Here is a 21,326-nt window from a genome sequence, read left to right on the forward strand (position 1 = left end):
CGATGAAAGACATTTCAGTAGCCGACATGACGACGCAGATATGTTGCCCGGGTTGGTAGGAGAACAAAGAACAATATCAAGCATGACATGGGTGTATGCTGCCAAACTCAGGTTGAAGTTGCGCACAGACTATAATGAGGATGCGTTAGTATTGTTCTTCCTAAGCGAGTTGGAAATATTGTTCAGGCTGCCAACGGTGATATCACACACGGAAGCGGGAGGATAGAAGCCCCGAGCTGGCGACCTGCCGAACTGGGAAGTATTGATGCTTTTGGTGAAAGGTTCGGGGGCTTGGAAATCCCGACGAGCCGACCCGATGTCAGTAGGCTATTAGTTTGAGTGGTGTTGGCCATGGTGTTGCAGCCCCTTGCTTGAGCACAGGAGGCACGCTTGACCTCAACCACACTATGTAGAAGATCTGATAGGTCGAATTTGGCCCATGTATCAGGAGATGCCTGTAAGTCAGGCCAACGCCCCCTTGCAGCTGGTAATAGCGATCGCGAACTGAAATGCGTAACGCTGTGTTGATGGCACTCAACGGTGCATGGAGATATTGGACGGAAAGATGTGTAAGCAACTGTGAGATTAATCAATGATTTCTCGGATAGCAATCGAGACCATAGATAGCGGTCGAGACCATAAAATGTGGCATAAGTCGTTAATGACGGTGCTCTTAGTAGAGGCTGCAATATGAGGTTCCTGGTGATGTTCGCCACTCTTTGACCCGACGATCGGTGTTGCTAGCTGAAGTCACATCACTAGATGCGAAACGGAGGCCTCTGATAAAGAATGATAGTACCCGATGTACACGATACAAAAAACTCAAGGCAAATGTGACAGCGGAAGGCAAGACGAGATGATGCTGGAGTTTGCTACCAGAAACATGAAGCATCCACCAACTTCTCGCAGGCACCATTTACACAGTGTCAGGGAGACAGTGTTGATAGGCGCATGCACTATGCGCTGATATCATCCCCCCACATCTTCCTCTTCCTCTGCCCCTCCATCAAACATCTGCCCCACGTTCAAGGTTTTTGCCCAACGACAACTTGAACGATAACCTCACATTCAATTATCACTACACGCACAAGCTGAGCTACAGCTAAAACATCAAGATGGATCCTCTCGATAGCATGGCCGGCGGGCAAATCCCCAAGAACTTTGACGCCGAAAACGCCGGCAACAACGAAGACGTAAGCCCCCACCAGCAGCACCACGTTCACAAAACCGCAAACTGACACTTTTGCAGATCGAGAAGCAGTTCGCAGTCAAGGCCGTCCAGCACATGCAAACCTACTGGGCCATCCTCGAGCGCGTCCGCGGCTCCACCCTCCGCCTGACAAAGATCGACGACGAGATCATGGAGCACCTCAAGGAGGCCTTTCCCGAGTTCGACCCCGCCGCCACCGTGAACGAGGACGAGATGAAGAGCAAGAGCGGAAAGGAGCGCTGGCGCAAGTTCATGATGGCGTATGAGAAGACGGTTGACGATTACAACTTTGGAACCATGGTCAGGAACAGCCCCAAGGTTGAGTATGAGGAGGATACGGCTATTTTTGTGCCGAGGATGCAGTTTTATGCTCTTGAGATTGCACGGTAAGTAATCACTGACATCTGTTCCTTTGAGAGATTCTAACGCTGTGGTTTAGAAACCGTGCTGGTCTGAACGACTGGATCTACGAGCAAGCCCAGGCTGAAAAGGCCAAGTCCAAGTAAAACCACCACCAACGCACCACACGAAAAAACAAGTAAAAAGGAAAAACTACGACCAACGCTGGGCCATGCGCCGACAGCTCTGGCCCAGGCCGGATCACGCCACGAGAAGAGAGAAAAAGGACGGGTCCAGGGTACAGACGCGGGACGTCAAAAGGGATATCTTGATGACATTGCATTGTATCTGAATGGGAGCATGAAATGCTCTAGGTATAGAGTCTGATGGGTTGCAATCTTCTGGATCATTCTGTGATACCCTTTGCAAAATATACCAAGAAATTGGCTCTAAGCTGGTCCCTTTGCCTATGCAATCCGTGTGCCAGCCAATGGCTTTTTAGCAATCACATCTACAAAGTTCTGAACCTGAATCCAAACAAGCACGTTTTAGAGTCTATGCAAAGTCCTTGTTGTCTGCTTGCTTGCATCCGCAGCCTGGAACTCAAGGAATGCCATGCAAGTACACGTAATGATAATAGCGGGGTACAACCTCGGCTTCAATTCGCAGTGAACATCTGTCGCGACAACAACTCTTGACCTCTCATCATGAATTGAACAATACGTGCAATTTCTCATTCAAGCGCCCTCTTCTCTATCAGTTACTTGCACTTGAGTTTCTAGAACGAGAAATTCCTTCACCTAGACCCAACTTCGATAGTTCAAGTCAAACCTTGCCCATCATGTCATCTACACCATCCCTCCTCCTCCTCCCATCACCACCCCGTCCCTCATCCCCCATAACACTCTCCGCCGCATACCGCGACACCCTAACCTCCCTCCTCCTCAAGCTCAAATCATCTCCCACGCCTCAAACCCTCGTCATCGCCCTCACCCTCCCACTCCTTGAGGGTCCAGCCCCGCGCGTCAAGTCTATCCGTTGGTCCACGGCGCAGTCTCTCCTGGCAGGCCTGTACACCCTCGTATCCGTCATTTGCGCCAATGAGGACATTCCGGTTGATGTTGGAGCTGGGGTAGGGAGTGTGGATGTTAGGGTCGTTCTTGTTGATCATGGCCATGGCAGACGGTATGAGCCCGACTTTGATGGCGGCTATGAGGCCAACTGCACTGCTGTGTTGGACCTTGCTGCTTTTGCGACAAAGAGGAGACCCTGGAAGACTGTCTACCATCCAAGCTGCGAAGCGGGCTACGAGCTGCTATCCCTGTTTCTCAAGTTCGCCGAGGGAAAGCAGACGTTTACACAGAGTCAGCTCGTGGCTATCGAAGGCGGCATCAGTTTGACGACAGAACCCGGCACTCTATCATCAGACCTCCAGAAAGGCTTCAAGACTGTCTGTCTAGGCGGGACTTTCGACCATCTTCACCCAGGTCACAAGCTCCTCCTTCACGCTTCCGCCCTCCTCCTGGCAATCCCGGATAAAAAGTCGACCGAGACGTGCACCCTCATCATCGGCATATCGAGCGACGAACTCCTCGCTAAGAAAAAATACGCCGAAGAGCTTCAATCCTGGGACGACCGTGTACAAACAGTTCTCTCCTTCCTAAGCACACTGCTAGAGTACGACACAACAGCACCTCAACCCCCAACAACATCCAAACCCGGCGAACTAGTAGCCTCCCTCCGCGAGGGCAGGATCCTCGTCCGATGCATAATCCTCCGCGACCCCTTCGGCCCACCAATCCACGAGGAAGACGCCGACGCCATCGTTGTGTCCGCAGAGACGCGGAGCGGAGGGAAAGCGATCAACGATCGCAGGGCGGAGAAAGGGTGGAGGCCCCTAGAGGTGTTTGAGATTGACGTGCTGGATGCGACAGAGGTTGGGGAGGGTGATATTAGCAAGACGGAGGATTTTGCGGCAAAGATTAGTAGTACGACTATTAGACAGCAGAGGGCTGAGGCCAAAAGACAGTCATGAGGGATGATGGGTGATTAATTATTTGAAGAGAGTGACCAGGAAGACGGGCATTGTTGGGCTCGTTGGAGCTGTTTATAGTCGCCATATCTTATTAGCCTACGAGTTGATAAACGAGACCAGTCACCCCTAGGAATAGAATTCATACAAGGCCATAGTACTTGAGACAGTTTCATTAATTACATGTTATTACGGTTCGAATCGTTTCTTCGTGGAGCCTTGAATAGACCAGCATTCTCCTAGAGACTTGCCCCCTGACCTCTCCGTACTACTTGTACTCAATAAGCCCATCAAACCCATCATGAGACTGGGCGTATTATGTGACCATCACACCAAATAGTCAATACAATCCCGCTCACACGCTCAAAAACTGATCAATGTCCACCCTCTGGAAGCAACTCACATGCCCAAACTCAATCCAATGATGAGCCAACCGGTCATGGCTGACGAGGATGAGCTGACCGTCGATATAACTGCTCGAGGTGAAGCCCGTGTCGGAGACGTGCCCCCTGCTGTTGACGATCCTCGCACCGCCAAAGTGCGGATCATTTGCTTCGCCGACGAAACCTCCTGGTCCGAGATCCTCTGCAACAAACGAGATCTCGCCGCGTGGTACGTTGGGGTCGCCGGTGAGTTTGATGGCTTCTAGTCGTCCTCGGTGGGTGCGAGCCACGGCCTTTCTCTTCTCCCATTCCTGATCCGACTCTACCTCAAAGCGGACGATACCCAGCGCTTCGTCCGTCAAGAGCTCGTCATCGTCATCATCTGGCTGATGTACGAGCAAGAACTCGCATCCGTGAGTGCTGTAGTCGCCAGCATAGATTCCCCTCCACGGCTTCAACGGCGTCGGCGTATACAGCTTCGGGTCGAGTGTCGAATACGTGATCAACTCTTCGCCAACATGCATCCCAGGTAAACCGCCAACAGCTGCTGGGTGCAACTCGCGCAAGACGTTGACGATGCCAGTCAACCCTGCAGCCCGACCAAGGCGAGTCATGCCGCCAGCCATCTCCATCCACTGGCGAATGTGAAACAACTTTTCCGATACCTCGTCCCTTCTCTTGGGCCTGTCGTACGGGGCAGAGAAGGGCAAGCCAGTGACGACAAAGTTTGGTTGACCACGAGTGCGATGATCCGAAGGGATCGCAGGGGGTGGCCATACTTGACTGTAGGGGAAGCGCTCAGAAATCATCTCGTCACTTATATCCCTTTCCAGCTCATGCGCGAGCATAAAGTTGCTAAACATGCCGTCGACACGATCCTCCAGCGCCATGGGCATCTCATCCGCATATCGGTTAGCGTCAGGGCGGCTAAAGAACCTGCTCACGTCCGTCTCCACGTTGGCATGGAATTGCAGGAGAGGTTTGTCGAGATGAAGCTTGACCTGAGGGTTGAAATCGTGGATCACAACGTTGGGATGGCCTTCCCACTGGAAATAGTCAGGCCGTCCACGGGCCGCGAGTAGTTGGTAGCCCTCGATGCATCCACGGCGAGGGTCATACCGGACAAGCATAACCCTTCCAGTGAGATCGCGATCACAGAACCAGATCTTGTGGCGGGGGAGAAACCACAGACGGTCGTGAGCGACGTACAGCTCATAATAGCTGCTGCATGGGTGAGGACTAGTGAGCGTAACGTCAGGGACGTTTTCCTGGACAAGAGGGTGCCAGAGAACATCGGATAGCGCGTGCTCGCGAAGCTCGCGGCATGTTTCGGATATACCTATGAGTTCCAAAGGTGAGAGGTGAGAGAGGATGGTGGTTATGAGCTCTGAGGGAAGATCCAGAAGGAGGCAGGCCCCGAACGTTGATGAATGCGACTCTGATGGATTCCCGTCATCTACTGAACGGGTTAGCTGGTGATAAGAGATAGACCCCAATCAGAAGCAGCGTCGCATCGAAACCTACCGGTGGGGTTTGATCCTTCCCCAAGCAAGTCTGGGCAAAGGCTGGGCGTCGCAGACCGAGGTATCGCAGATGGTCCAGGGGGCACGGACGCAGGGTCGCTGGGATCCGACATTTTTAGTTGACGATGGCAGCTGTAGCAGGGTCGCGGGGAGCTTTTCTAAGGAGGAAAAAGAGTGTTTATTCCCGGATGCCAAGATGAAAAAGAAGCGAGGGGGGATTCTTGTTTAGGTGTGGTGAAGCTGAGGTGGTGATATCACGGGAGGATGCACGGAGGACAATATAGCGGGGGTCGGCACCTGCGGGCTCCGACGCCGGCACCTAACGCTGACGAACCTGTCCAAAAATAAGAACGCATATTATGTGGAGACTTGCACAAAGGTCTCACTACTATTTATGTCAACTGTTGTGCTGTGCAATGTTTATACTGCAGTTTTAGTAAACGCCGCCGCCTCGGTTGCTCCCCCCCGGTACGTACCCAACTAAACGGCTTTGGGCCGGACATCTCGAAGCGCCAGAAACAACAAACACCAAATTTGCCCCTTTGTCATCAGGTCATCCCGCCCGTCCTTGCAAACGTGCCCTGATCTCTGGTTTGGTCCAACATAATGTCTATTGCGTCTTGAGTGTCATCCCCAAGAACGTTGTTTCGCCCGTCATATCGTCGATCGCAGTCTCGTGAGCCACTTGTCGACGTCATCTGAGCTTCATCACCACATGGGAATACCTTCATCTTTCGCCTCCTTTCCTACTTTGCGCCATATCTTTAATACTCAGCGACTGAGAGGCTCATAATCACATCTTAATCCTTCTGCTTACAATCTCACGCCTACAACTTAATCCACACGCCTCGAAGCTTGAAAGTGTCTCACCTGCATCACCCGTTACACCAGTCAAAACAACTTACACCAACCTACCCATGATGAGCGCGTTGCTTCCGCTTATCTCGGAGATTCTTCCGATGATAATGCCCGCCTCTGCCAACATAACCCGTGCCAAACAGCTCGAGCCGACTCACCCAACTGTTGAAGGGCCTGTGATTGAGCGGCCAGCCGTCGTTGGGAAATGCGACAGGATGTGTGTATCAGGTGAGCACTTGAGAGCGCACCTATGCTCATGATATTCAAGCATCAGTTCTCACGCAGTATAGTCCTCACGGCGCGGCCTCACCAAAACTCAACCGTCCGTCACAACAGCGAACAAGGTAATCCCCTCACTCTTGTTTCTGAACCTTATTCTGACCTTGTAGACGCCATCTTCTATGCCGTTTCTGGAAACGGTATCTTGGCAGTCAGTGAGTCAGTGGACTCTGACCCCAAAAATCACGAGCTATCACCTGGGGACTTTGCCTTTGTCCCAGCCTGGACCGAGCATCAGATCAAGAACGAGACAGATGAGGATGTTGTCTTTCTCGTCATTCAAAGCGGGCCAACTCCTATACGAGCAGATTTGACTGACTGGGGCGGCGACATGGTCAAGTCGCGTAAATAAGGCTTGATATAGTATGTATTCTTGCAAGCGTTTGTCTATCGGTTACTCTACCAATGTTGCAACTATGGAAGTGCCAGCCCTCCCGATTTACATCTCGACCGGACCATTTGGATCACAGTATTGCGACTCGGAGCGTCGTCAAACACTTGCGCATGGTCAAGTTTCGGGAACACGACCACTTGTACTCCACCTTCATCACCTTCCACACAAGTCTCGGCATCATCCTCCAAGTATTCCGCGACCGATGCAGTGTCGACAATGAGATCTCGGCCAGCCAAGGTCACTGCGACGTCCCTCTTGAAGCCGTTGTCTCCCAGAGACGTCAGCAATTCCTCCTTCCAGAGGATATTCTCCCGCCAGAAGAAATGTCGTCCCAGGCAGAGCGCAACACCTGGATCGGTACTTGCAAAGTACCAGAGCTGCCACTCGTTGGCCCTCTTGGGCCTGCGCCGTGTAAAGTTGTACGCCACATTGGGGAGGTGCAGCATAATTGTGACGGGGTCGATGAGTACCACAGAGGGAACACGATGCTGCAGGCTGGGTGAGTGCAGCATGTGGGTTGTCAAAACGGATCCGTATGAATGCGACACGAGCGCAACGTTCTGCCAGCAGTGGTAGTCTAGGATCGCTGTCATCTGGGACAGGAACTCAGCCTTGTCTGGGATGGCAGACGTGAGGCGGAACGAAATGGGTAGAATCTCAATGGCGATGACCCCGACGCTTCTCTTCTTATCGTTCGTCTTGTGGAGACCAGCCAGGAAACGCACATAAGTCCAGAGCCCGATTCCGATGCCGTGGAAGAAGACGACGGGCAGTTGGCCCTCGGCGGTGTGTGGGCGATGCCAGTAACTGAGCTGAGAGGAGGGGGATGTCCGGCCTGGCCACAACTCTTGCGGACGCGGAGGGAATACTCGAATCGCAGATGATCGAGGACGACGATAGTACTCGAAGCCGTGCCAGAGGAATGCAAGATGCGTGAGTTGATCGACGAAGAAGACGATCACGTACCAGGCGAGGCCACGATACGTTGTCGTGATCCCATCGAGAGTGAGACGAAGACTTTGGACGTTTCCTCTGCCGCTCGGCAACTGTCGTCCAAGTCGTTGCTCAAGCAGAGTCACATATTGCTCGAGCTCTTCATCCACCGCCTCATCTGGTTCATCAACGGAACCATTACCTCGCTCAAAGAAAGCCCAAAGGAGGAACTCTTTGATGTTGTCCCGTCGAATATCATCAGGATCAGCACCCAAAAACCACCACGTCAGATAACTCTCTGGAGATGGCACATTTCTAAAGCACCGATCAAACAACACCCTCCGCTCTTCGCGCGACAACGGTGACGGGTGAACGGCGTTCCGTTTAAGTCGTCTGAGGTACGGTCGATAGATGAAGGCATAAAACGTCCCCTCAGCGAGTAACGCTGCGAGAAGCACGCAAATAGACGGGAAGGCGATGGAAAAGGGCGCAACAAGAGGCAGCAGCAGGATCAAAAAGATGTAAATAAGAGGAGCGTAACGAAAGAAGGCAACAGACAGGCGGATGAGTATCCATTCGCCAAACGAGGTGCCGATCATGAGGTTCGGAGTGTGCCGGGTCTACCGGACTTGCTAGGCTTTAACTTTTGGCGATACAGATGCAGTTTTTTCTGGTGATGAGAGAGAATTTGAGGGATGAAATGCGTACATGATGACGCATTTGTTGAAACGGCTCTTGTTGGGGCAGACGATGGGATGATGCAGCCTTGCAAGGATCTGGATCCCCATCCTGGTCGTCAGGCCAGGATTATTGAAGAGATGTGGCTAGTGAGAGAGCACAGCCACGTGTCCCAGTCAATCAGATTCCTACACATTCAGAGCGGCCTCATATTTCAGCCGTGGAGACAAGAGAAGAGACTTGAAATCCCTGGAGCCTGACCAAGAGATGACGGCCGGTGGTCTGATAAGATACAAAAGCGTTGAACAACCATTGTTCGAGGTTGCTTGAGTGATTCAACTACCGTCAAGGCTGTGAGATTGGTCAAGTCTTCCCGGGTCGGTTTATCCGGTGGGTGCTGATTGGTGAACCGTTTGAAGAGACCGCTTTAATCTGTTGGAGAAGCAAGGCTCTTCCAAAAAGAGAGGGAGTAAAAAAAACCAACATGCTTTGACAGCTGCTTGGGCACTCACCTCAGGCGACGTGATCAATACGCGATCCCGAAATCGAGTGTCGACGCAACGTCTGTCGGTCATGGAGTTGCCATAATTTATGGGTCTGTCATGCAGTTAAGAAATACTCGCTTCAGAAGCGAATCAGCATCTTACTGGAAGTATATCTCATCGGAGGGTTTCTAGAATGTTTTTTTATTGGCTTAGAACCGCACCGCATACCTACTCAAACAATCCAACAATCTAACAACCTGACAATCTAACAATCTAACAAGATCACCAGGCTTCAAGGTTCAATGCCACCGTCAGTGTTCATCCCTAGAGGACCCTTTGCGTGCAGGGCGTTACGCTTCTTACCCACAATGACAATGGTCAACCTGCAGCCAAGTCTATAAGAAAAAAAAAATGGGGGTTGCGTGTGCATGTGCTCAAGGCTGGCAGCCCAGCAATACGTCCCGCTTCTGTACCTGGCGGCGGTGCACCCCTGCATCTGCTGCTCTTTCTTACCTTGACCGGGGGTGGAGGGGCGTGGGAGGGGCGTGGGAGGGGGTGGGCTCTGCTGATGCAGTGCAGGCTCGACCGCGGATTCGGCTGAGCCTTGAAAGATGAGAAGTAACGGATACCGAATGCTGCGTCATGGGGTAATATGGACCGGGTTGGGTATCTTTCCTTACCTCGAGATCTAGGACTACGCACACCCAGACCCTGGATTCAACACCGAAGCAAAGACATCCGCATATTGTATGGCGTCGGTTGGCTTTTGCACCCCCTCCTTCTTCAAGTTCTAAGCAGGCGAGCCATGTCGTGCCAAAGCGTTATGACTAGGTAGTCATCATTTCTTACAAACTGTGATGTACAATTAACACCTCCCCACGAATCTCTTATTACACCATGTGCTCCGTTGACCAGGAGCCGGGATTAGTGACAATGATTCACTGTCGATAACCTCTTGTGTCGCATCGTCTCTTGCGGCACGTAAACATGCAGTCGATGTATGCTTGGACCCCACCGGCCGGAGAAGTGGGTCTTTCTCGTCCGCCAAGACCCGCTTGAGTCCAGCTGGGCCAGGGCATGGTACATGCTCCATTGCGGTGCTGCCCGCTAAAGATTATGTACCAAACCGCCGGCCTTCTCCTGTGGGTCCACTCTGGCGCGAGCAGCAAGACCCACCGGCGACATCACCCCCCGACAACCCCAGATGGAAGATGGATCCATGGATCACTGCACTTCTTCATTCAATACAGCAAACCAGCTTCACATTCCGCCGCCCACTCCGCGGGCGCAACATGTATACTGGGATGGGAGTGGACACCAAAGATAGGGGGAGGAGGGGTGGATGATCTAGGCCTCCCACTTCTAGCAGCATTTACCAAGGTGACCAAGAGGCAACCTAGGTCAGCCAAGTAGATCATCGTTCGCCAAATCGCAGAAGGCGGCAATCGTGGTCCCGAAAGCAACGCACAAAATGGCGGATAGCTTGCAAATGGGCTTCGTAATGAATGGCACCTGAGAATCGCCCACGACAAGCGTACGCAGAGAGTTTGGAGTGGTCGAGGAGGTAGTAGGGCAGAGTGTTTCTTGAGGCTCCTTTGCACGCCATTTTTACTCAACCCGAAAAGAGATACGATCGAGGACGAGTGAAGAATTGTAATGAGAACTTGGATGGGAGGGTAGGCTGGGGTGAGGTTGTGTGAGGTTGAGAGCGCGGCAAGCTGATTGGCTCCGCGGGGGACTTGACCTCCGGACCTCTGGCATAAAGCCCAGCTCTGCCCCCCTCGACTCTCGTTCTTCCCATCTCTTCCCTTATCCATCCTCATTCTTCCCCATCATCAATCCACAGCCATAAAATATCCCACCCCTTTTAGTTGATCGACTTGCATCACTTGATACCCCCCAAGAGTCTCTTGAGTCCCACTAGGACTTCGTAGAACTCACACTGGGACCTCGTCGTCGTCGTCCTCGGCTGACGACTTGATATCGCATCCAGACACCTGGCATAGTAACACCCCATCATCCACAACAACAATATGTCGTCGCAACATAAATTCATCTTGTTCCCTCAGTCCCTGCCGGCACCTGAGCTTAAACGGGCCTTGGACCAAGCCTCGCGGCTCGGACACCAGCAGATTCGTGAAACGGTTAGGCACTCGTCGCTACCCGCAGGCCGAGCCGAGCAGCGCAATCTCGGCGATGGTCATAGGCGTCGTCGCACAACCGTCTCGAATGGGGCTGACCACATGGGTGACGTTGACACTCGTCCTGGCTCTGGTGGTAAAGTGGCATGGTCACGTGATCCACAACTGTTCCCAGATCCAGTGTCGGCCAAGATCGATTCATCTTCCCCAAGAGCTGGCCGGGAACGTGGGGATCACTCAGAGCCCCGATCCCGTAAGCGACGCCGGGCTCCGGCCCCTCAAAACAGTCGGGTTGATTGGAACGATGGTGGCCGGCCCTCTCACCTCCCAAGGGACGAAAGGCTCTCGCATGCTGGATCTTGGTGCCACTTGGCCCCCCAGGAATCCATCGAGGTGCATGATCCCATTGATGATGAGAGAGACATCCTGGCGGAGGACTGGACTCCAATGACGCCTCGGGATAGTCGACTGTCAACCCCAGATCTTGTGCCCTTGTGCACCGACTTTGAGTTTTGCTCGTGTCATCCAGACGGCCTAGATGAGGACAAGATCAACGAAGACTTTTACTTCGTTTCGAGGTCCAAGATGGACATGCAGTGTAAGTTGGCGCCCGATAAGTCCAGGCCAAAGACGTGCTTGTTGTTGTCGGTTTGCTGACATGGTGTAGTGATTGATGCGCAGGCGCACATTGCCCAGACCCGACTGGGGTCGGGGGCGATGGTGCCCCGAGATGAGTGATGAAGTTTGGAAACGCGATAGTGAGACAATGCTGGTTCAGAGTCTGTAATGAGGGCAGTGCGGTTTGGCGTTTGGGGTATAGAGTGTACAAGTTCTTGGTAATAGGCTACAGAACAGGATTGCCTGTCAAGTGGTCAGTTCGAACATTTGTTATCCTTACCGTTCTCGCATCGTATGGGTGAGGGGGCTTTGAAGGCGTATCCCTGTCGTCGTGTCGCGAGATGTTATCCGTGGGCCATATGAAGCGGAGTGAGGATGCGTAGTAGAAGCAAATGGGCATGCAACGCCAGAATTGAGTGAACCCTACGCAATACACTGTAGCTGGTGATGGAGATGGAGATGATCAAGTGTTGTTCATTGTTGAATGACGTGTAGTTCATGAGTGACCAGCCATCGCTTGAGGAGGTGCGATGTGGGGCGTCACGTGGCAACCCTCAATCTAACGAAGGCGATCTTCAGCCTCAGGCACAAACCAGGGCAGCTATCCCGATGCTCCTCAATGAAGTCGTTCTCCGGTGATAATGCGCCACAGGCACCTCTTCTTTGGCGGTGAATTCCATAAGGAAGCATTAGCATGGGGCCCGCACCGCCAACGAAAGACGCGTCGCGGCGGTGAGCGTGTCGAGTCGCAGCCGTTGGGGACATCTCGTCCACTGTAAGGCAGAGAATCTGAGGGCTGCAGCTTGCTTGCATCTGCCAGATGATGTCTGCATCCGGCGCACACGCCATGATCCAGCAAAATCGAAAGGATACAGATGCGGGCAAGTCCCTTATTTGTCCGCGGTTTTCATGCACAAGTTTTTACTAGGAGAAATACCCGTCTCGAGCGGAGCAAATTTAGTGGCCGCCGCTTGTTGGTGATGGAGCCAGTGATGGTGCTCTTTGGCATGTGCTGGCGACTCACGGCTTGAAAAAGCCCTCACGTCATCAACTTATAAGACCATTATCAGTGCCACTTTCCGGTTTATCAACATCGACGCGACGGCATTGCGAGGCATTCTTTTCTTCTTCACTTGTGTTCTTATACCTTGCCTGTTCTTTTTTTTTTTCTCTTGCTATCGTCGATTAGCGGTCGGTCCATACGTCATTGAAAGATTTTACCTTGCTCTTAGCCGGAGCCATAGAACGAAGCCCAAGGGCAGCACATAGAGATAAAGCGAAATAGGAGCAAACAAGCAGGTACAGCAGACGACAAACATGGCGGAGAACAATTACGTCCTTCGGGTCACGGCCGGCCCCGGTTACGACTCAAAGCAGCAGGTCGATGTCCTTGTCAACACGGCTGAGCCCATGGTCATCAAGAGCGACCTCGCTGACATCGAGCTCAACGTCCGCATCCAGGATTACAAGGGCCTACCTCGAAACTCACCAGAGACTTCGGCCTACTTCTCAACAGAGCCTCACGCCTATAACCAGGACCAGTACAGTATCTCATTCCGCTTCACCCCCAAGAAGCTCACCAGTGACGAGGGCACTGGGATCAATGGCGCCAACTTGCAGTTTGGCAATGACTTTGATCACCCGATTCGTGATCGTCTGCCTCCTGGCTTCGGCACTGCCATGAGCATTGTGCGCTGGTGGATCGATCCTGGTCTGGAGGGTGATGCCTACGCTGACAAGCCGTTTCTTTATGGCCCGGCTCTGAGCTCCTTCAACACCATCCACGTGGGCACCGGTGAGCATGACAAAGCCAAGGGTGGCCTTTGGTTCGAAGAAGGCGGTGATGAAGCTGGTCTCAAGGCTCGTGAGGACATTGGCGCTCCTCTTGACAACAAGGCCCGTATGAAGTGGGCTTTGAGGGCGGACAGCAAGGAGAAGTGGGTGTTTGAGTACGACAAGATGTACGGCTTCGACTTCTTCAACCCTTACCTCGACTTTTCCAACCTCGCATTGAAGCTGCCTGGCTTCCAGTTACCCATAATGAAGTACTGGGATGGTCAAGCACTCAGGTAAGCTATGCCCCTCTCCTTGCGTTTGGGTACTGCCATGCGCAATCCCCTTGTTGATTACGTCCCTGCGGCTCCTAGAGCCGTAGGTGGTACGTTCCCATTGTGGTCATCTCTCTTACGCCGTTTTCGTTTACCCTCGTTTCAGGTCCGGCCGAAGACGCTCACATCAGCTCAGATATGTCCTGCGGAACAAGGAGACGGAGGAGACGTACCTCGTCATTCTTTTTACGCTGTATCACAAGGACTATGTCAATGAGGATGGCACGCTCAAGGAGGGTGCTGAAGAGTCTCTACATGAGCCGGCCCAAGCCCCCATCTCTGGGAATGACGGCACTTTCGACGACGAGGAGGCGCTCAAGGAGGCGGGTGAAAAGCTTGGGGTCAAGTATGGAGAGGAAGAAAACGCGAAGACGAGTGTGGACGATGTCGACTGAGGGAACAACGACTACCTACAAAAACACGGGATGGGACCCGAGATGGGGATTGCTCGGGATTTGGTGCCGAATTTTAACGCTACGGTCTTTAGTTAGTCATGATGCCAGAATACGGGTCAGGCAATCGACTGATTTCTCTTCTCTAGTTTGACTAGGAATTTCCCTCCTTTTGCTCCGTAATCTCAATTCGTCACCGGAGTTTGAGCCTCAGGGTGTAGGAGCCACTCCGATACGTGCGATGGACATGACGGACAGGTATCACCATGCACAACACGAACTTCCGAATTAATACAGAAGCAGAAGTAGTCGTTGCATATATGCCGTGCCTGAGTTCTTCAAGACACCAAACATTGAGGAATGTCCGGTTGTAGAACTGGCTCGCCAGAGTGAGCTGAAAGGTGGCCATCCGGCTAATCACGTGATGACTCAGATCTGCCACCTTCTTTCAACCTCAATGGGACCTCCATTCCCATCAACCGACCTGACATCAAAGCTGATTTGAAATCAAGATCGATTTCTACTCCATTCCTACTCCACGCGGGAATCCGGAGAACCCTTGGTTTCCGCACCTCCATGCGGCCAAGATCCGAAGCGGAAATGGTGGGGAAACAAAGCCGAAACCAGCCCCATCACCTCTCACGAGATCCCTCGAATCTAAGATCTTCGTTGGCGAGATGGCGCCCCGGTAATAGTCGGAAATATCCCGTATTCCATCACCCCTACCCCTCATTTCCGAACTTGCGTCTGAGCGTGCAGGTTTGTCGGGTTGCGCCAAGCAAAGTTGGTGTTCTCGGAGCTGCAAACTGTTGGTTCCTCGTGGCATGGTGGCATTGACGACATGCTCTCTCTGGCCAAGCTGTTGATTGGAGATGCTCCCGACGCCCAATCAGTTCGTGGTCCTTCTTCCTCGGGTATGTGCGAAGAGCTGCAACTCCCCGGGCAAGCTCGAGAATGCCGGTCATGGCGCTCGAAAGCCAAGAGGTCTGGATGCCACTAAGAGGGCTAGACTAACCGTTTGGCGTCCCTGGCGCCGACTCCAACGTCACGTCCAGGTTATTCCCGACAACGCCAGCCCCGGGAACGGGAGTCGGGTCTTGTTGCTGACAACGGGAGGGATGCCGGATGATGCAACATGTCCATGTAGGGCGGCGGCATGTCAAATTGGGATGCTTGCCCGGGAACTACCGTCTTTGCTTTTTATTCAAGGTTTCTGTTGAGAGCCATGCTCGATATCATCAGACACCTGTTGGAAAGACAGGTGGCAATCCCTCGTCAACACCAACCATGACGCTCAGTCCCTCCCTCACAGGCTACCATCCATCTCAGTGCCGCGCCGCAATGGGGATTCTCACCCTTGATGCCACTTCGGGTGCACAAAATCTGCACTAGCGTCTCTCGGCAGCTGACGCTCAAGCGAATCGTTGGCCTCGTACTCGCGGTCCAGCGTGGAGAGGGCGGATCCAGTGCCAAGGAAGAGATTATTCCCGTCGAGATCCCGTTCTCTTTTCCTCATCTCCCGCTACTCCAGCATTGATAATGCCGGGGTTGTGCCCCCGGAGGCTGGACCACTGCATTTTTCTCTTGTTCCTCGTCTCTCCTCCTCCTATCTCTTTGTCTGTTCCTCCCTGATCTTGTCCTGTGACAACTCGAGCCGTCAGGACTTACAACGATCGTTTTCGGCGAGGAACTCCCAGATCCACACGAAAAGAAGTCTAAAAAGACTTCAACAGAAGACATGGCTCAAGATATTGAGGCCGGTCAGAACGGCGGCACTTGGAATCGAGATCCTGGCGATCTCGAAATCAGTATCGAAGGAACACTTCCATCTAGGATACCACAGCCGAAACTCAACGAAGACGAGCCCATCACTTCCCTATATCTGACCCTCAACACCGTCTTGCCAACACCGCCACTGCCAAAAGAGGCAGGCCTTTCCGAATCTCAGGAACTCCCACCATGCCCCGACCTTAGGCCATACGCATCACCTTTTACGTTACCGGCAGCACGAAAGAACATTCTGCTTGCGTTGTCATGTATTGCTACAATGTTTACAGCATATACTGCGGGAGCCTACTCCCCTCCGTCAGCCGCAATGGCCAAGGATCTAGGGGCATCACATCTGGCCGTTCTTGTTGGAATCACAACTTTCTGCATGGGGTTTGCGATTGCTCCCATGGTCCTTGCCCCGGTATCTGAGATTTGGGGTCGACGACCTGTCTTTGTCTTTGCTGGGTTTGTCTATGTCATCTTTCAGGCTGTCTGCTCTGTGATGCCAAACCTTGCTGGGATGCTGATCGCTCGTTTCTTTGTCGGGGTCGGAGGCTCCGTGTTCAGCTCGGTCGTTGGAGGAGTCCTCGCTGATCTTTGGGAGAAGGAAGAAAGAAACACCCCCATGGCGCTGTTCAGCGGATCAGTTCTATTCGGAACTGGTGCTGGACCGTTGGTTTCGGCTGCCTTTGTGAAGGGGCTGACTGATGATACCTTAGCATGGAAGTGGTCATTCTGGCATCAGGTCATCATGGATGGTCTGTTGCTGATTGCCATTCTGTTTCTCTTCGAGGAGACTCGAGGGTCTGTGTTATTGTCGAGAAAGGCCAAGAAGCTGAACGAGTGGTATGAAGAGTTGGAAAAGGCTGGCGCCTATGGAGTCTGGGTTACCAGCACCCCAGAAGAGACAAGCGCCAGCTCATCCACGTCGACCATCAAGACCAGCCCTGGCCATCACACGGAACTCGAGTACAACGGCATCCAGTCCAGGGAACGACGCCTGCAACGAGTTCGATGGCTCGTGGCCGCAGACGAGCAGCGACCCCCTTTGGGCCAGATGATTGCAACGTCGGTGAAGCGACCTTTTTACCTCTTGTTCACAGAGCCTGTCGTCTTCTGCTTCTCCCTCTGGGCTGCCTTTTCATGGGGCGTTCTCTACTTGTCCTTTGCCGTTGTGCCATACCTGTACGCTGCAAACTTTGACATGTCGAGTCGTGTCTACATTGCCATGATGGCGTCAGCGATCATCGCGACCGTGGTTGGCATTCTTCAGGAGAACTTGATGAAGCATCCTCTATGGCAAGGACAGGACGATGAAAAGTCCGTGTCGCAGTTTTGGCTGTTTATCAGGAAGCATTTCCCAGCGGATGCTCCAGAGGCGCGATTGTACTTTGCTTGCATCACGTCTCTACTGCTTCCTGCCGGGCTGTTTGCCGCCTTCTTGAGCCCGACGAGTACAAGCCACTACTCGATTGCCATTGGAATTGGCCTTGCTAATTGGGGCATTTACTCGGTGTATCTGGCCACGTTTAACTATCTGGCTGATACGTATCACCTTTACGCCTCCTCGGCGCTGGCTGCTCAGAGTTTCTGCCGCAACGTGCTCGGCGGGGCGTTCCCGGTGATTACTGGCATCATGTTTGGTAATCTCGGGCTGAAGAATGCTGGCTGTGTTCTGGGTGGCATTGCCAGCGGATTGACGCTCATCCCTTGGGTGTTGGTGCTGTTTGGAGAGAGGATCCGATCGAGGAGTAGCTTTGCGATTGTGAGTATTGACACTGGTCCATATGTTCAAGTGCTAACAAGTCATAGTCTCTGCAGAAACAATAACATGTTACTTGACGGGATGGATGTGTGGATGATGGATCGCTGCGCTCACACATAAAGCAGAGAGTTGGTTGAGGTGAAAAGAATCAGCACACGCGTCCATGATTTATTGGGCGCGCTTTGATGAGGGTATCATATGCTCCCATATTAATGTCCTAATGACCTAGATGCATTGCTGCTTCCGTTCTATCTATGTTGTCCCATGTGTCTCGTCACAACGTTGCAGAAGCTTCCCTCGTGAGAGTCCTCTGCTTCTTCTTCTTCTTGCCGTACTTTTTCATGAACCGCAGAAATCTATTCTTGTCGGATCCATTTCCAAGTCCCCCAGTTTCCTTGAGCATCTGATCGCACGTCCGCTCCGATAGACTCGTGACTGTCCTTGCGTATGGACTTCTTAGTCTTTGTAGATCTCCCACGATGGACGGGAGGCTTTGGTTTCCTTCTTCGTCGGGGATGGGAGGAGGGAGCTGCACGCATCCTTCCCAGGGGCGGTGCGCTACCGGGGCGTTCAAAGCTGATTGGACTTGGTGATCGTCTAGTATTGTGTATCCGTCTCCAGCATCTAGGCAGGACTTTTGTCCGCTTAGTCTAGGCCATATCGTCGAGGGCGCTACCCGGTATGCCTGTCCACTGCTGGCATCCGAGAACAAGGTCGCCATGAACCGCGTCGTATACGTTTCGTCGAAACCACACATTCGTAGGGAATTGATTCGTCCTTTGAGATGGACTATGTGGTTGCAGAAAAGAAGGTACGAGTCTGGACAGTACTCTGATTGTGGCAACGGCGACGGCATCGGTGTTTCGAACGGACTCGACACGGTTTCTTCGGTCATCTGCTTCATGAGCTCGTCCATGGATGCGTACATCTCGGGAGACTGGAACCTCATGTCTTCGGCCGAGTTGGCCCTACTGCTACTGCTCGCCCCGCTGGAACGTCCTGTGTCCGGTCTTGACAGTGAAGGGTCGCGGCGGCCGTAGAAGCGTCGACAGAGGAGAATCAGACTCTGCAGAGGAAGAGACTCTTTTCGTCTCAGCTGCGAGTCTACAAACTCACAGACAAGGTCCTCAACGTGCTCGACATCGGGAAGAAGACAAGTAGCACTATCCGCCGGTCCGCAACCCAAACGCGACATGTCGACCTCGACAGCAATGCTCCGCGCATACGGTCCATAGCGATTCAGCCAGGTCGTGGCGAGGGGGTTAACCCTGTATCCGACAAAGGGCGAGAAGACGGCATGCAGCGTGACGCTCTGGAGGAACGCCACGAGAAAGTCGGCGCGAAAGGCAAACGAGACTTGGAGGTACGGAGCCAGGGGGAGGAGAGCATCGGTTGGCGCTGCGAGGTCTCCTTCGCGCCAGACATCGCGGGTGAAGAATAGGCGGTCTAGACGGACTGGACGATCGACGATGGGGAGGATGAGGTTGCAGATTCGTAAACGGATATCATCTGGGAGGCGAAAGTAACCCGAGTCTGGTCTTGAGCGTCCGTGATCTTCGAAGAAGCTGGTAAGAGTATCGGAGAAGCTTGGAGTGTAGCTGCTGTTGCTGTGGTAGACGGCATCAAAGGCACGGTCCCAAGCAGGAAGCCCTTTGCGATGAGAAGGCGGTTCTTGGACCAAAAACCGCGGCGTGGTTGGCGGCGAAGCCACTTGGGGGTTTGATTTGCTCCTCCTGCGGACGCTCGAAGAGTCTTGATTGTCAGTACATCTCGATATATGCGCGAGAACATACGTACTCATCATTCTCAAGAGACCGAGGCGTTCAGAGAGGTCGTTTCTGTGTGCCCTCACAGACCCAACACGACGGAGAAGAGATGAAGTTCGAAGTGATGGAGAGGGAGATGGTGAATCATCACCACCTCCGGCGGCGGATGCTTTGTTTGGAGATCCCATTGTTTGTTACCGTTCGCCAGTTGCTTGACACTGCTGTGACAGTTTCCATCTCCCCTCTTTCTTTATGATGATCTAACGAGAGTGTTTTGTTTACCATCGACAACGACGACAACAAACAACATGCGTGAATTAAACTCGGAAGAGGGAGTACATCTTTTATACTTTCTAACTTGCCTGAACCCAAATTCACATAGTTCTCACACAGATTACTTGGCTTTCCAAGTCACGGGACTCTATGTAAGTCGACTGAGTCATGAAACTCCACGCGGGAGTATTGAGAGACAAGCTTTCTGCAGAATGCAAGGCATGTTGATAACTTCATTGTTTACAAAGGTTAAAGGTCAAGCTTTTCTCATGCACGATGACTCTTATCAAGGTGACTTATATAGATGGCATGTTGTCCTGTTGTCTTGCTCCCCAGCTTGTCATCTTTTGTTGTGTAATGGCTGAGACTCCATCACCATCGTCAACTCGACTCTCAAATACTCTCAACTAATAACAACAACTCGAAATTTCGATTTCTTCATCACGAAGACGAAATTCATTCGAAATCTACCATGAGTCCAGTCCCAAATACCGTCGGCCCCTCCCGGAGCCAAAACCCCTGGTCCATCGACCCCAATGACATCCGAACATTCGTCTTCTCCTATGCAATCCTCGGCCTGATGCTACTCGCCTTTGTCGGCATGATAGCCGTCGACATGTTCCGCAAACACCGCACAGGAGAACTCCAAGAATCCATGACGACGCTGGGTGATTTCTTTAAGCTCCTGCTCATCACGATGCCCAAGATCATGCTGGACCCAAGAAACCTCTACAAGGCGTGGATCCTCTTCACGGATCAGTTTCGAAGGGTTGAGAATAAGCGGTACGACAAGAAGAAGGAGAGCAACAAGAGAAAGGATACGCCGGAGAAGGAATTTGACAGCGAGGCTATTATCAAGAGGATGCACTCCATGTCTTCTTCAGACAAGAGTCCCACCGACACATCCAAGCCATCTCCCAAGGGGAAAGAAAAGGGGCCCTTCTTCGCCGGGCCTCTGGAGGAAGTCAAGCTCGTCATAACAGGTTCATCCGCCTTTAAAACCGGCCTAGACCTCGAACTCGGACACGGGACACGACACGGCAGCAGTTCAGCAGACGACTGCGGCGTGGGGTCCAGCAGCACTGCCGCAGGAGGTTCCGGATCTGATTGTTTTTCTGGGACTGTTGGTTATGGGTCATACGGTTGTGGTGACTTTGGATCGGATGGTTGTGCTGGAACAGATGCTGGAGCTGGATGCGATTAACTTTTTCGGTGATAAACAACGAACTTTTACCACATAGACACCCCAGTCCATCGGTAGGGCTTCGGTACATCGAGATAATATTGCTGGGGTATGCAGAGAGCAAGTCGGGTGCTCGAGAACCTTGTTGGCCATGGAAGGCATTGGAAGAGAAACGTTGTTCATTCGGACTTGGTTA

The 21,326-nt window shown here is 52.6% G+C and overlaps 10 protein-coding genes across 10 annotated transcripts; 7 read left to right on the forward strand and 3 right to left on the reverse strand.

Moving 5' to 3' along the window:
- Window positions 1–1,115: 1,115 nt before the first annotated feature.
- Window positions 1,116–1,716, forward strand: NCS57_01106200 (uncharacterized protein; the record flags this gene model as incomplete). The annotated part of the gene is made up of 3 exons (XM_053060784.1): window positions 1,116–1,193; window positions 1,250–1,596; window positions 1,650–1,716. The coding sequence occupies 3 exons, from the start codon at window positions 1,116–1,118 to the stop codon at window positions 1,714–1,716; spliced, it is 492 nt and encodes a 163-aa protein (XP_052909170.1).
- Window positions 1,717–2,390: 674 nt separating this feature from the next.
- NCS57_01106300 (CTP-transf-like domain-containing protein) lies at window positions 2,391–3,584 on the forward strand (the record flags this gene model as incomplete). The annotated part of the gene is made up of 1 exon (XM_053060785.1): window positions 2,391–3,584. The coding sequence occupies one exon, from the start codon at window positions 2,391–2,393 to the stop codon at window positions 3,582–3,584; it is 1,194 nt and encodes a 397-aa protein (XP_052909171.1).
- Window positions 3,585–3,936: 352 nt separating this feature from the next.
- Window positions 3,937–5,600, reverse strand: NCS57_01106400 (F-box domain-containing protein; the record flags this gene model as incomplete). The annotated part of the gene is made up of 2 exons (XM_053060786.1): window positions 3,937–5,420; window positions 5,489–5,600. 2 exons carry the CDS (start codon window positions 5,598–5,600, stop codon window positions 3,937–3,939), a joined length of 1,596 nt encoding a protein of 531 aa, XP_052909172.1.
- Window positions 5,601–6,404: 804 nt separating this feature from the next.
- Window positions 6,405–6,976, forward strand: NCS57_01106500 (Cupin-2 domain-containing protein; the record flags this gene model as incomplete). Its single annotated transcript, XM_053060787.1, has 3 exons — window positions 6,405–6,573; window positions 6,636–6,689; window positions 6,735–6,976. 3 exons carry the CDS (start codon window positions 6,405–6,407, stop codon window positions 6,974–6,976), a joined length of 465 nt encoding a protein of 154 aa, XP_052909173.1.
- A 62-nt stretch (window positions 6,977–7,038) lies between these two features.
- Window positions 7,039–8,550, reverse strand: NCS57_01106600 (uncharacterized protein; the record flags this gene model as incomplete). Its single annotated transcript, XM_053060788.1, has 1 exon — window positions 7,039–8,550. One exon carries the CDS (start codon window positions 8,548–8,550, stop codon window positions 7,039–7,041), a length of 1,512 nt encoding a protein of 503 aa, XP_052909174.1.
- A 2,597-nt stretch (window positions 8,551–11,147) lies between these two features.
- On the forward strand, window positions 11,148–11,993 carry NCS57_01106700 (uncharacterized protein; the record flags this gene model as incomplete). The annotated part of the gene is made up of 2 exons (XM_053060789.1): window positions 11,148–11,853; window positions 11,923–11,993. 2 exons carry the CDS (start codon window positions 11,148–11,150, stop codon window positions 11,991–11,993), a joined length of 777 nt encoding a protein of 258 aa, XP_052909175.1.
- A 1,197-nt stretch (window positions 11,994–13,190) lies between these two features.
- NCS57_01106800 (uncharacterized protein) lies at window positions 13,191–14,376 on the forward strand (the record flags this gene model as incomplete). Its single annotated transcript, XM_053060790.1, has 2 exons — window positions 13,191–13,942; window positions 14,088–14,376. The coding sequence occupies 2 exons, from the start codon at window positions 13,191–13,193 to the stop codon at window positions 14,374–14,376; spliced, it is 1,041 nt and encodes a 346-aa protein (XP_052909176.1).
- A 1,735-nt stretch (window positions 14,377–16,111) lies between these two features.
- Window positions 16,112–17,973, forward strand: NCS57_01106900 (MFS domain-containing protein; the record flags this gene model as incomplete). The annotated part of the gene is made up of 2 exons (XM_053060791.1): window positions 16,112–17,908; window positions 17,956–17,973. The coding sequence occupies 2 exons, from the start codon at window positions 16,112–16,114 to the stop codon at window positions 17,971–17,973; spliced, it is 1,815 nt and encodes a 604-aa protein (XP_052909177.1).
- A 209-nt stretch (window positions 17,974–18,182) lies between these two features.
- NCS57_01107000 (uncharacterized protein) lies at window positions 18,183–19,862 on the reverse strand (the record flags this gene model as incomplete). Its single annotated transcript, XM_053060792.1, has 2 exons — window positions 18,183–19,660; window positions 19,706–19,862. 2 exons carry the CDS (start codon window positions 19,860–19,862, stop codon window positions 18,183–18,185), a joined length of 1,635 nt encoding a protein of 544 aa, XP_052909178.1.
- Window positions 19,863–20,419: 557 nt separating this feature from the next.
- On the forward strand, window positions 20,420–21,151 carry NCS57_01107100 (uncharacterized protein; the record flags this gene model as incomplete). Its single annotated transcript, XM_053060793.1, has 1 exon — window positions 20,420–21,151. The coding sequence occupies one exon, from the start codon at window positions 20,420–20,422 to the stop codon at window positions 21,149–21,151; it is 732 nt and encodes a 243-aa protein (XP_052909179.1).
- Between the last annotated feature and the right edge of the window lie 175 nt (window positions 21,152–21,326).

This window comes from Fusarium keratoplasticum, chromosome 9 (genome assembly GCF_025433545.1).
Source record: "Fusarium keratoplasticum isolate Fu6.1 chromosome 9, whole genome shotgun sequence".
Classification (NCBI taxonomy): Eukaryota; Fungi; Ascomycota; class Sordariomycetes; order Hypocreales; family Nectriaceae; genus Fusarium; species Fusarium keratoplasticum.